Source organism: Cucurbita pepo, chromosome 5 (assembly GCF_057944985.1).
Source record: "Cucurbita pepo subsp. pepo isolate OVF chromosome 5, ASM5794498v1, whole genome shotgun sequence".
NCBI lineage: Eukaryota > Viridiplantae > Streptophyta > Magnoliopsida > Cucurbitales > Cucurbitaceae > Cucurbita > Cucurbita pepo.
Genome location: NC_141802.1, coordinates 16,924,102 through 16,937,385, shown reverse-complemented (window position 1 = coordinate 16,937,385; position 13,284 = coordinate 16,924,102). Strand labels below are relative to the sequence as shown.

The 13,284-nt window shown below is 31.3% G+C and overlaps 1 protein-coding gene across 1 annotated transcript; it reads left to right on the top strand.

The window, feature by feature from the left end:
- The first annotated feature begins 7,624 nt into the window (after positions 1-7,624).
- Positions 7,625-12,992, top strand: LOC111795105 (phosphatidylinositol/phosphatidylcholine transfer protein SFH8). The gene is made up of 14 exons (XM_023677352.2): positions 7,625-7,982; positions 8,862-9,165; positions 9,826-9,925; positions 10,009-10,275; positions 10,371-10,448; positions 10,594-10,695; positions 10,783-10,832; positions 10,916-11,015; positions 11,098-11,196; positions 11,309-11,422; positions 11,594-11,726; positions 11,932-12,329; positions 12,545-12,619; positions 12,711-12,992. The coding sequence occupies exons 1-14, from the start codon at positions 7,949-7,951 to the stop codon at positions 12,729-12,731; spliced, it is 1,875 nt and encodes a 624-aa protein (XP_023533120.2). The 5' UTR covers positions 7,625-7,948; the 3' UTR covers positions 12,732-12,992.
- The last annotated feature ends 292 nt before the right edge of the window (positions 12,993-13,284 follow it).

Sequence of the window (13,284 nt, the reverse complement as noted above, 5' to 3'; positions counted from 1 at the left end):
AGCGCTCCGGATTGAAGATCTATATATATATATATATATTTATTTATTTATTATGTACGGAGTATATCTTTGTTGTAAAGGAAAAAGGAATAAAAAGCAATATTGAAAAGAAAAAGAAAAAAAAATTAAAAATATATTTGAAAGGAGAAAAAGTGAAGAGCCTAGTAGGAATCAACATGGGTATTGTAATTCCATCAACGTCAAATCAATAAGCCTTTAAATACATTTTTCCTTTTAGAATCAAATTCATATACTAAAGTTCGGGATCTACCATATCCTCTCGCCTTTTCGTATTTTCCCGTTTTCTTTAAATTCTTTTACGTTCGGTTCGGTTGAGAATTTCGACTTTGTCCGTAAATAAGCAAAGATTCTCTTTCAGTGTGATACTTAAGTAAAGAAGAGGTGTATGAATGAACCGAGACTATATCTGAATGAGAGCGGTCTTGAGAATAGCATGACTAAGAAAGACTCAAGGGGTCGTTTGGTTCAAGGTTTTGTTTCGTATTTTCCCGTTTTCTCTAAATTATTTTATGTTCGGTTCGGTTGAGAGAATTTTCTAGACCATCCCAAAAGCTCGGGTAGGTTTGATTGGTAACTCAACCCAACCCAACGACCTAAAATGTTATTTATGTGTGTGAAATCTTTAACAAAAATATTTAAATTTGTGACGGGTAATTAACCCAATTAAAGAAAATATCTCATTTTAAAATAGTCAACAATCTCATAAAAACGTGCACGATACGTTTCTTCTTTATTTAAACTCTAAACAGCAAACTCCATTTCCCCGATCGTACCTAATTTACCCTTTATTTTCCCGAAACTCCCGTTTCATTCTCGATTGAAAATCGAAAATTCTTCGTCCTTTAGATCCGATGAAGATTTGAATGGCTGCTTTTATTTAGATTGAAATATTGCACATTGCCTTCATGAGGAAGAAAATGAATAAATAATTAAAGTGAAAAAAAGAGGCAAATTTTACAGTTTGGTTGTTCTAAATTCCAATGGTGTCGGCTGAAAAATCATATATTTCCCCAAAAGAAAAAGAAAAGGAACAGAAAGTGTTTGGTTTTGTGGTTGTGATGTTCTTATTATCACACACACTAACCTCCCTTTGTCTTTGTCCTTTCGGGTCGGTTTTCGGTCTTTTTCGGGTTGATGCCAAATTTTGGTCGGGAGAAATAAATTTCACTATGTTCGTGAATTTGTAACTCGAGGAAAAGAGATAACCTTAAACAATACACTGATCATACTAGCTCGACTATACGTTAAAGAAGTTGAAGTTGAACTCTCGGCCTGTTTGTCGGATCTTTTACATAGGTTTTTCATATTCTTTTTATGATAAAGTTGAAAATCGGGTTTTCACTAAATATGAACCGTTCATTAAATTTCTATAATTCATTCATTTTCATATTTAAATATTTCCTAGGTTGGTGGGTCCCACCCATCACGTCAAACACATTCCCTTCATTTCTATATCGGTAAGTGTTCAGACTAGTTCGAGAAGATAATTCTGGATGACTGTCGTAATATAGTTTTCTTTTTCTATTTTTAGTTAAATTATAAATTTAGTGTCGTTAAGTATTTTGCAAGATCCCACGTTGGTCAGAGGGGAACGAAGCATTCTTTAACAGAGTGTGGAAACCTCTCCTTAATAGATACGTTTTAAAACCTTGAGACTGACGATGCTACGTAACGGGCAAAAACAGATAATATCTGCTAGCGGTAGACTTAAGTTATTACACTTTCACTCGAATGGCTAAGAAATCTTTAAACTTTCACTCGAGACAAAATCAATGTTCGGCCTACATCAGGCGATTCCTTACTGCACCATACTCCTCTCAACAAGATGGCATGGTTGAGTGCAACCCTCGTGTTTAGTTGTCAATATAATATTAATTTATTCAACATTTTATACGTTACATGTTACAACATGTCAAAATTATTTTTACGCTACAATTTTTACCTTTTTCTTTTCGCCTTCTCGACTCTTATTATTTTAGGTCTTATTTGATAATAATTTTAATTACTATGGTTGAAAGTTATGGATCACTTGCTTTTGAAGATATTTTATTTTATTAGCTTCAAAATCACTTTTGATTACCTAACTACAACCGTCATTAATTTTTAAAATAATGATTTCTTTGTAATTAATTTATTAAAATTACCTTCAAAATTAATTTTAAAATAAAGTTTCAAATAGAAAAAATATAATTAACTTTTTTTTAATTTCATAATTACATGTAAATTAAACTATTTTAATACTTTTGAAAATTTTGGAGATATGGGCCGAACTAGGGTTTTCAAAATGGGCCTTAGATTTGGGAAAGATGGCCCGATAAGTAAATGGGCCGAACTACACTCCCAATATCATCAAGGCCCATGATTGAGCTTGGACTCAACGTTTTAAAGCCCAATTAGAAACATTATATCACTAAAATAATAATTTAATTTATTATTAATAATTATTAAATTCAAAAAGTCAAATTGGTTTGAGATATTTTTTTTATAAATTCAAATCTTTCAATTTTATATTTATTGTTTAAAAGAAAATTTTTGCAATTATTATTATTATTTTCAATATATTTATTAGTTTTTTATTGAAAAAAAATAAAAAAAATTGACTTTGTGAGAAAGCACCCTTGAGGTGTTCTTCGCTGTCACGTTGACCTAACCTTCCCAAGTTATGATTAATTTGACCTTCTAATGTCGAATTATTAGAATAATAAAACTTTATTTAGATAAGAATAATTATAATTTTTTCTTTTCTCAAAATCAATAAATAAATAAATAAATAAATTTATTAAATAATAAACTATTAATTTTTTTAATTGATAATACGAGCCTAACTGAATAGATAAGACATCAGTCAAAAATATTGATTTTTATTTCTTTTAGTGACTAACTTTCAATCTAAACCGCTCCTAAAATACTTGAATATTATAAAATGCATAAAAAGGAGCATATAAGCTTTCAACGACTTTATCAATTATGTCTAAAATTTCTCGTTTTTCTTTTTTACTTCTTTCCGCTCTCATTTTTTTAAACCCTTTCTTCTATCAACTTTCAAAACGAACATCATCGGTTTCTATAATTTTTTCGAAACCTTGAAATTAAAACATAAAAAAATAGTGGTGTTCGTGGGTTAGGTTGAGACATTTTCTAGACTCAATCCAATTATTCGAGTTATAAATTTTTTCAATCTAAATAACTCCTGTTATATATCGAACCTAACCTAACTGAACCCTAAATTTTTTGGAGTGAGTTGGTTCTCGTTGTTCGGGTCACTCACTCAAAATTACTTTTCATAAAAATTAAGACATTTAATTAAAATTAACCACTCAATTTTAATATTTATTTTAGAAAAATACCTTCTAATAATTAAAATTATTTTAAATAATGATTGAAAAATAGATATTAAAAAAATTATAAAATTAAATAAATATACATTTTAAAATTAATGATAAATTAAGATCGGTTCGATTTAACCCAATATAGTTTTAAGAGAGTCCACGAACCAACCCAATCGATAAAAAAATCATTTATTTAAACCTAACCCAACCGAGATCGTATCAGTTGAGTTGGGTTCATCGAATTTTTCAAATTATCGGGTTTTTTTACAAATTCTTTTTTTTTTTTTTTCTCAATTTTATATGTGTTCATTATAGAACAAAAATTTAAGACATTACATGACACTCTCTCCTTTCTTGTCCCTTATTGTTTGTTGGAATTTCAAATGGGTTTTAGGTAAGCAATGGCTAATCACATGCTCCATGTCTCATGTCTCCTCCAACACCTTATTATTACAACAACCAAAATCATTCACGCTATCTCTTTCCCGACTTTTTACCGCTCTATCATAGTCCAAAAATCTCGTTTCAGCTAATTTTGCAATGTTGTCGGTAAACATATGAAAATCTCGATTATGTAGAGACGTTAATGGAGGTTGTTGAAAGTATGGACGTTGAAGAAATGTTTTACATCTTCTCTGACTTTTTATCGCTCTATTATAGCCCTAAAATTTCGTTTCAGCTCATTTCGTTATGTTAGTCGATAAAATCTTGATTAGAGACATTAATGGAAGTTGTAGAAACTATGGACGTTGAAAAGACGTTTTCTTTTAATTTTTTTTTTAAATCTCTATAAATAAACTAATTTGAATTAAAATACATAAATTAACTCATAATAATCTAGTCAAAATATTTATTAATTTTATAAAATTACAAATAAAAATGAAATGACACATTTACCCAATAATAATAATAATAATAATTATTTATTTATTTATTTATTTATGGAATTTTTTATTAAAAAGAAAATAAAGAGTGGAATCAGCCACTTTATACGGCTGGCGTGCAATGCACCTTTCATGCCTAAACTTAAGCGGCTACTTTCTAGTTTCCCAATATCCTATAATAATAATTATTAATTTATTTTAATGCTTTTCATTATTTTTTTATTTCAAAACTAATTTAAATTTTAAATACAAAATTTATCTAAATATTACCCCAAATTTATAAACAAAAACATGTTTTTATTTTTTAAAATTAAGTTTATAAAAACATTATTTTATTATCTAATATGATACAAGTGAAAATAATATTTATAAAGTTAATTTTAAAAATTAGTTAGTTACGAAAAAGAAATTTAAAATTTCAATATTTAAAATATAAACAACGAATTAAATTGACTGACTTATTACAATAATAATAATAAAAGTTAAATAAAATTATAATTAATTAAATTTTAATAACGGTGGAAATAAATGAATATATAGCAAATCTATTATTAGTTGCCAAGTGGCAGGTTGAAATTCTTTTCTAAAAAAAATTATCCGGTAACCAGTTACTCATCCTCGAAAATAAATTAATTTTATATATTTGGTCAATATATATATTATTTATTATTTCATGAAAAAAAATATAATTATTAGGTTACCGGTTTTTTTTAATATATATTTTTATTCTATTATATAAACACTTGTGTGGCAATATAATTATTAAAATAACTTTATTTATTTTATTTATTTATCAAAATCAATTAAACATTAAATAAATTGTCAATAATTAAATAATAAAATCGTGAAGTGACGGTAAAAGTAAAAATAAAATAATAATAATAATTTACTTTAGTTTATATATCGAAAATCTCTTTTACCAAATCAATTTTGAAAATGTAATAAATTATTATTAGATATTAAAAATCTTATAATAACAATTTTTTAAATATATAAAAAATTATTAAATATGACTCGAGGATGATAATTATGGTAATTTGTTTCATATTTTTTTAATAAATAAACAAATATATGATAATTATTCCTTTATCATTATTTATTATTTATTTTGAAAAAAAAACATTAATTTAAATTCTTATTTTCATTTTAGTCTTTCAACTTTTAAAAAATACTGATAATTATTAAAAATTTATAATTTTTTTTATAGGACCAAAATAAATTATTTAAAAAAATTAAAAATTATGGATCATAAATTAAAATTTTCATGTTCGAACAAGATAATAATTTTTTTTTTTTTTTTTTTTGTGAGAAAAAGCTTTAGAAATTAGTTATTATTTTCTCACATTATTTATGTTTCGATAAATATATAACTAATATGTAAGTACGATAATGGACGCGTACCATTGACCAAAAAGTCAAATATTTAAATTTTCGGTGATATAAAAAATAAAATAATAATAATAATTATTATTGTATAATTTAGGTGTGGTGGGTCTAAAAATTGGATAATTTTCAAATGGGAGAAATGTGACAACTATCTCTCTCTTACCTGTTTTTATTTATTTATTTATTTTTAAATCTAAAGAAACAAATTTGAATAATTATTTTTATTCAGTCTTTAAACCTAAGTTATGATTTTATTATTTAACCTTTGACGAATTCTCTAGTCCCGATGTTTGAAATTTTATATCTAACGTATAAAATACGTATGTATATAGATAATTACTATCGTTCAAAATCACCAAGTAGCTGTATAATATTTGAATAAAATAAGGATAATATTTAAAAACCGGGGACTGGGAAATCTTTTTCTATCTCCATCTTCATCACTCGTTCAATCTCAATCCCTACAAACTTTTTAATTTATTTTCATGGGCCTCGGGAAGATAGGTAAGTTGGATGGAGACGGGGACGAGGAAGATAATAATCTCCATTCTCGTACATTCCCACCTCATTCGGGGCAAGTCTCCAGTTGGTTAAATGAATATTTTTATAAGAAATAAAATAGATAGTTGTAAAAACTCTAGACCCTCGAGAAGCTAGTAATCCTCCTCGTCATGCCCTCGACGATAGTAAAAATACTATTAAAGAAATGAGTATAGATATATACTAAACCGTGTATGATAAAGTCGTGAAACCTAAAACTAGTAAAAATAGCTACCACGTTATAAGAATAATATTTCAAAAGTATTTAATATTAATAAAAATAAATTTTTTTAACTAAATTAATAAAAATATTCATAAACTTATTTTTTAAAAAGAAAATAACACCGTTAAACCGAAGAAAAAAAAAAGTCACTCGAAAATCATTAAAATTTTATTTTAATAAGACTCTTCAACTTTAAAAATTATTAATTATTTGTAATATATTTAAAATATATATTTATAACAAAAAAAAAATATGAACGAAAATCATCTCTCACTACTATTAAATTTTTTAGTGTTACTTCAAAAAAATATATGAATATTTTTGAAATATGATATTAACGGTAAAAAAATATTTTAAAACTTTTAAAAAAGTTTAAATGCAAATATTTTTAAATAAAAGGTATTTATTTTAAGATTAAAAGTATTTTTGACAATTTTAAAAAGTTTGTATTTAAATAAAATAAAAGAGATATTTTAACTAATTAATTAATTAAAAAAAAGGAAATAAGAGCAGAAGGCGGGGGGGCCGGTGTGGGCTCGGCGTGCGCGGCGGTGCGACCAAATAATTGACGGAGTAATTCAAAGCACTCCTCCTTGATGAACGCCGCCAGGTGTTTGTGTGGGCCATCCCTCCCACCAGATCCATATCCCCTCTCCCAAGGAATTATTATAACAACCCAAACATTTATTTAGTAAATTCCGAAAATAACATTAATTTTTTTTTTTTTAATGTTTTTAAGTTAGTTATTTTTTTTTTAATTTTAAAATTTGAAATTTTACTAAAAAAATACTAAACAAAAACTCTAAATTACAATTTAATACTTATAATTTCAAAAAAAAAAATTATAATTTTTAATTTTTTTTCAAATTTACCATTTTAACCAATAATTTAAATTTAAGATAATTATAATTAATTATAAAGTGGAATTATTCATGAGGTGGATTAAATGTCACATCATTTATAAAATAGATGGGAGGATTTGTCTATGTATTAATTCATATGGACCAAATGGATAAATTTTCATATAATAAGGTCGAAATTAAATTAAATAAAAATTATTTATTTAAATTTCCTATGTTTTTGTCGCCGTTTTTTTTAATTTTCTAATCGGCGTTTTATTCAACGTATAAAAAACGATTAATTCATTTATTTAATTATTATTTTTTTGGGTGGGGTTTATTTGTCTTATTATTTTTATTATTAATTACTGATTCATTACTGCAGCTGGATCCTTCGTCATCTTCTTCTTCCTCTTCTGCCGACGCGTTCTTGGCTTGTTTGCAATCTCTCTTCATTCGCCATTTTTTTTTTTTGTTTTTTTCTTTTTCAATTTCTTGGCGAGGGTTCATCCGGACGCTAAGCCCAGCTCTCACATTTGTTTTACTTGCTTTTCACTTTGAACGGAGTGGGTGTTCGGATCGGTTTTTTAGGGCTTTGTTTCTGGACCTGAATGTAAGGGGGATTTTGATCCTTACAGAGCTTGTGTGATTTCTTTTTCGGTTTGACATAGATCTATCGGAGGGAGATTCTGTTTGTGTTCTTGATTTTGTGTGGGATTGCTGAGAATGTCTGGACCCTTGGATCGATTTGCCAGACCATGTGAGTTTTCCTTTCATGATTGCTTTGATTTTTCCTTCTTTTGACCATGTGGTTTGCAATGGATTTGGTTTGGTGCTCGTGTTTGCTCCTAATTTGGGGCTTCTTGGCAGAGAAATGGATTTAAGAGAAATGGAGTTGCGTTAATTCAGGAAGGGCTTTTTTTGGAGGGGTTATTTTATGTAATTTTACTCCTGGGTTCTGTTCTTGAACTGAAATAGTCTTAGATCGTTATTGTTTCGTCAAACTATTTAGCTTTGTCTCTGATCGGAGATAGTTTTATTAGAATGATAGAATTTTTACTCTTAGGTTTGGTTCTTTTGAAGTTTGACTGTTTAAGTCACAAGGAATTTCTTGGTCTACCTAGCTGCCTTCATTGGGATTTAGATAATTTCGGACATATTATATGACAATCCATCTTAGTTGTTCAGTTTAAAGGGCACAATTGGATGGAAATTATGTCTTCTTGGTTGTGGATAACTCCACTGTGTGTATAGTTGCTAGATGATGAAACTTTGTTGTGTTAATTCCGGGAGTTTCATTTCCCTCGTTCTGTAAAGGATCGTGTCGTAACCTGCTTACGCCGTGCATTTTGGATCACCTTGCTAACGTAGTGCTGCTTGCCATCCCTGAGATGATATTTGTGCTCTTGTTTTGGTTTGTTCTTAGTTTCTCTGTTATTATTATTAAATCATCATGAGATTTAGATCTCACGGTCAATCATCTGTTGGATATTGGAAAAAAATTTCTTTCATGTGTTAGGTTAGGTAGGAAGGTCAGAGTTGGTATTTGAAGTAGCTAATTGTTCGGAGGTCCTCTAGCAACGTTTTTTTTTTTCCTTTTCAGTCTCATAAATTATTTATGCATTGTTGTAAATGGTAGGCTTTGAAGGGTTCTCTGGAAGTGATGAAAGAAAAGAAAGGAAATCTGATTTTGAAAACTCGGAGGATGAAAGGAGGACGAGAATTGGATCTATAAAGATGAAAGCGTTAAATGCATCCTCCAAATTCAAACATTCCCTAAAGAAGAAGAGCAGTAGGAGAAAAAGTGACGGTCGGGTCAGTTCCGTTTCTATTGAGGATGTTAGGGATGTTGAGGAGCTGCGGGCTGTTGATGCATTTCGTCAAGCACTAATAATGGAAGAATTGCTGCCAGAAAAACATGATGATTATCACATGATGTTGAGGTGTGTAACCTTTCAGAAGGTCCTTTCTTCATTTTATTGCTAATACATGGTTAAATGAACAAAAATCTATTACTGCTTTGAATTTCTTGGAGATTGGTTTTATTCCGATTGGATTTTGTATAATGGTTCAATAACAAAAGCAAAAAGCGAACGTCCTTCTGAAAAAAGACAGCTTCACTCATGCTAGATCGTTAGCAAATTTGGAGTGCAGTTGCAGCCTTTATACACATTTTTCTTCATCTTCTTGTTATGCCTCAAATTACTGCCCTTTGACTCTTTTTCCCACCCCTGCTTTAAGAGGTGCGTGGAGGCCTACGTAGCCTTGCCTATCTGACTCGGTTACAGGTATCACATTAGCTTTGGCCTTTGATCTAGTAAAAATCAGATTATTTTTGGTAGCAACTTTATATTAAAGATCTTTTGTAGTCCATATGATTCATAAGTTCAAAAGAATTCTTTTAATTATATTTGTGCCCTTTGTCTCACATAGGCTTATAAGAGCTTTGTGCTCAGTATCCATGGAGCTTTCGTGCCTTCGAAAAGCATTGTTTCAACTTCATGATATCCTGACTTCTCGAAGTTCTATTCTTTCGATAAGCTGCACAATTTTAACATATTGTTTTAGATGATATGCTGGTAATATCCCGATTGTCTTTTTAGGTTTTTAAAAGCTCGGAAATTTGATATCGAGAAAGCTAAACATATGTGGGCTGATATGCTTCAGTGGAGGAAGGAGTTTGGGGTTGACACAATCGGTGAAGTAAGTACAGGTTAATCCGAACTTTAGTTTTCTTAAAAGAAAAGAAACTTTTTAAACCTTATTATGCTAATCATTCCCCCCAGGACTTTGACTTCGTGGAGAAAAATGAAGTTCTGAGGTATTATCCTCATGGTTATCACGGGGTGGATAAAGAAGGAAGGCCTATTTACATCGAAAGGTTGGGGAAAGTGGATCCAAACAAACTTATGCAAGTGACAACTATGGATCGATATATAAAGTACCACATACAAGAGTTCGAGAAGAGTTTTGCTATGAAGTTTCCAGCCTGTTCTATTGCTGCAAAGAGGCACATAGATTCAAGCACCACAATTTTAGATGTCCAAGGCGTGGTATGCTGGTTTTAAACGTTAGTGTTTTTTTATTATCTGATTGGTTCGTGATCAAATCATTCAAATTAATTTTACCTTTCCCTTTTTCGACTTAGGGCCTCAAGAATTTCACCAAGTCTGCTCGGGAACTAATCATGCGGCTGCAGAAAGTTGATGGCGACAATTACCCAGAAGTAAGCAACTTCACCCTTTTGTAATGACAACATAAGAAACCTATATATTATTTCCAATCTCCATCCATCACTTGCGGTTGATGCTTTTGTGGGGTATGGTAAATGTAGCTTTAGATTGACGTATATTATTTATTGGATTATACAGACGCTCAGCCAAATGTACATTATCAATGCCGGTCCTGGATTCCGGATGCTGTGGAACACCGTGAAGTCTTTCCTTGACCCCCGAACGACATCTAAAATTCATGTATGTGGTAAATTTCTTTTTCGTCTATTTTGTAGTTGTTATCTATCTGCTTCAGATTATGACCTCTTTTATTTAAATTTGTGTTAGGTTCTCGGAAACAAGTACCAAAGTAAGTTACTTGAAATAATTGATTCCAGGTAATTGGAGTTTATTTATTTTCTAGATACCATATACCAAGTTCTTATCCTTTTCTCATTCATTAAATGCATGCATTGTGCAGTGAGTTGCCCGAATTTCTGGGTGGAAGTTGTACCTGCGCCGATGTGGGGGGATGTCTTCGTTCAGACAAGGGGCCATGGAGAAACCCAGAAATTGAAAAGGTTGATTGTGGTATTCTAACCTTTGATCTTTTATAATTAGTTTTAATTTTTGGGACAGCAGTTGAATGTGCATTTTTGGCAGATGATTCTTAATGGTGAAGCGCGACGGGCCAGACAGGTCGTAAAAGTTCTAAATAGTGAAGGGAAGGTTGTTGCATATGCCAAGCCACATTACCCAATGGTAACTTTCTATTTTTTGAAAAACTATTCTAATTGGACCTATTTCTATTCTCTCTTTTCTAATTTCTATAAAAAAGCGTGAAAATGTTCTCATTTGAACCGTCTTGTCAAAGGTGAAAGGTAGCGATACATCCACTGCCGAGTCAGGATCCGAAGCTGAAGAGATCGCTTCGCCTAAAGCAATGAAGAGCTATTCTCATCTTCGGTTGACCCCTGTTCGGGAAGAAGTAAGTTTCGCTTGTTAATTGATGTTTGTGGTTGCTAGGGAACAAGTGTTGTTTTGAGTGCTATTAGATATTCGAGTTTATGTGACACTACCTCGAGTTTTAAGATTGGCTTTTGAGTAGACTGCAGGTTTAGCCTTAGATTTTCTTAACGTTATTCATTGGTTGTTGCAGGCAAGAGTCGGCGGGAAAGGAGGCTTTGCCGCTACCTTCTCCGGGTATGATGAGTATGTTCCCATGGTTGACAAAGCTGTCGATGCTGAATGGAAGAAGCAGGTTTCACTCCAACGACCTAATGCCTTGAAAGGTTAGCAGTTACCCGATCCATTGCAACTTCTGTGAACCATGTCAGCCAATAACTTTGGACATATTTGACGTATCGATCGAATCATGTCCGCATAGCATGATTGTTACAAGCAATGCTGATTGTTGCTGAACACACTTCACTGGTTAGGTCCATAGAGTTAGATTATAGTTTGTCAATGATTTTAAAGTCTCTTTATTTATTGCAGGGGTTCTTCCACTGCTCGACACCCAAAAAACATCCGAAGCGCTTCGCACTCGAATGTTGGTAGTATTCATGGGCTTCTTCATAGCCATTTTGGCGTTCCTCCGTTCACTAGCATGCCGGATAAGCGGGAAGAAGTTGTGTACCGGTAGTCAAAACACCACTCCAGACTTGTCCCATGACAAAACAGGAACGAAGGAGAATTGCCCCCCTTCACCAATTGCTAAAGTTACAGAAGCAGAACTCCTCTCTAATGTGATGAAGAGGTTGGGTGAGCTGGAGGAGAAGGTCGACACGCTCCAATCAAAACCATCCAAAATGCCATATGAGAAAGAGGAACTATTGAACGCTGCCGTCTGCCGTGTGGATGCGTTAGAAGCAGAGCTTATTGCTACCAAGAAGGTATACATACTGCTATACTCGGATCTTTTCAGCTTTTTTGGAGTCTCGAACTTGTGATATGTGAACGTGTTTAACTCGTATTTCCATTAGCTTGCCACGATATTCTTATATGGGTCGTTTTGTGTACCCGTGACCTCTGTTCCTACAGTCGGCCATTTGTCTTGTTGGGTCGTCTGAAAATGTCGTCTAAGTCGCGTTATAACTTGTCTGTGTAGGCTTTGCATGAAGCATTGATGAGGCAGGAAGAACTACTTGCTTACATTGATAGCCAAGAGGAAGCAAAGTTGCGGGTAAGCTAAGCTAATACAGCTATGTTTTTGCTCATGTTTCTGCAACGAAACACAGTTTTCTGATTGATGTATATGTTCTTCCATTCACTAGAAAAAGAAATTTTGCTGGTAATATGCATCTTGGTCGTGGAAAAGAGGAGGATTCGTCGTCGCTAAGCACAGCGGGCTCTCGTGTCGTGTATCGGCTATGACTTGGAGTTTGAAGGTCCGCTGCTTGTCGTTGATCGTACTGACTTTATATTTGAATGATGTGATTATGTCTCCAATAAGGAGAGGAAAAACACATACGCATAGTTTGTGTGAAGAAATTACAGTATGAAGTTTACATGTTTCCATAAGAATTATCTATTTATACACTAAGTTTTTTGTTCTATGTTATTTATTTATTTTGCTTTTTCCCACCCTTTTCTTAGTTCCTATCTTTACGAAATTCTTTATTTACGTTAAAATTTCAATATTACAACCCACTCGAAAAAATTTCGAAGATTCAAACAAATATGGAAGCATGCTTGTATATATTGTAACAGTTTAAGCTTACTATTAGCAGATATTTTTTCTTTGGGTTTTGGTTTTTTTCTCAAGCTACCACTAGCGAATTATCCTCTTTGGACTTTTTCTTATGGATTTTCCTTCAAGATTTTAATGTTTGTGAATGGAAGAGATTT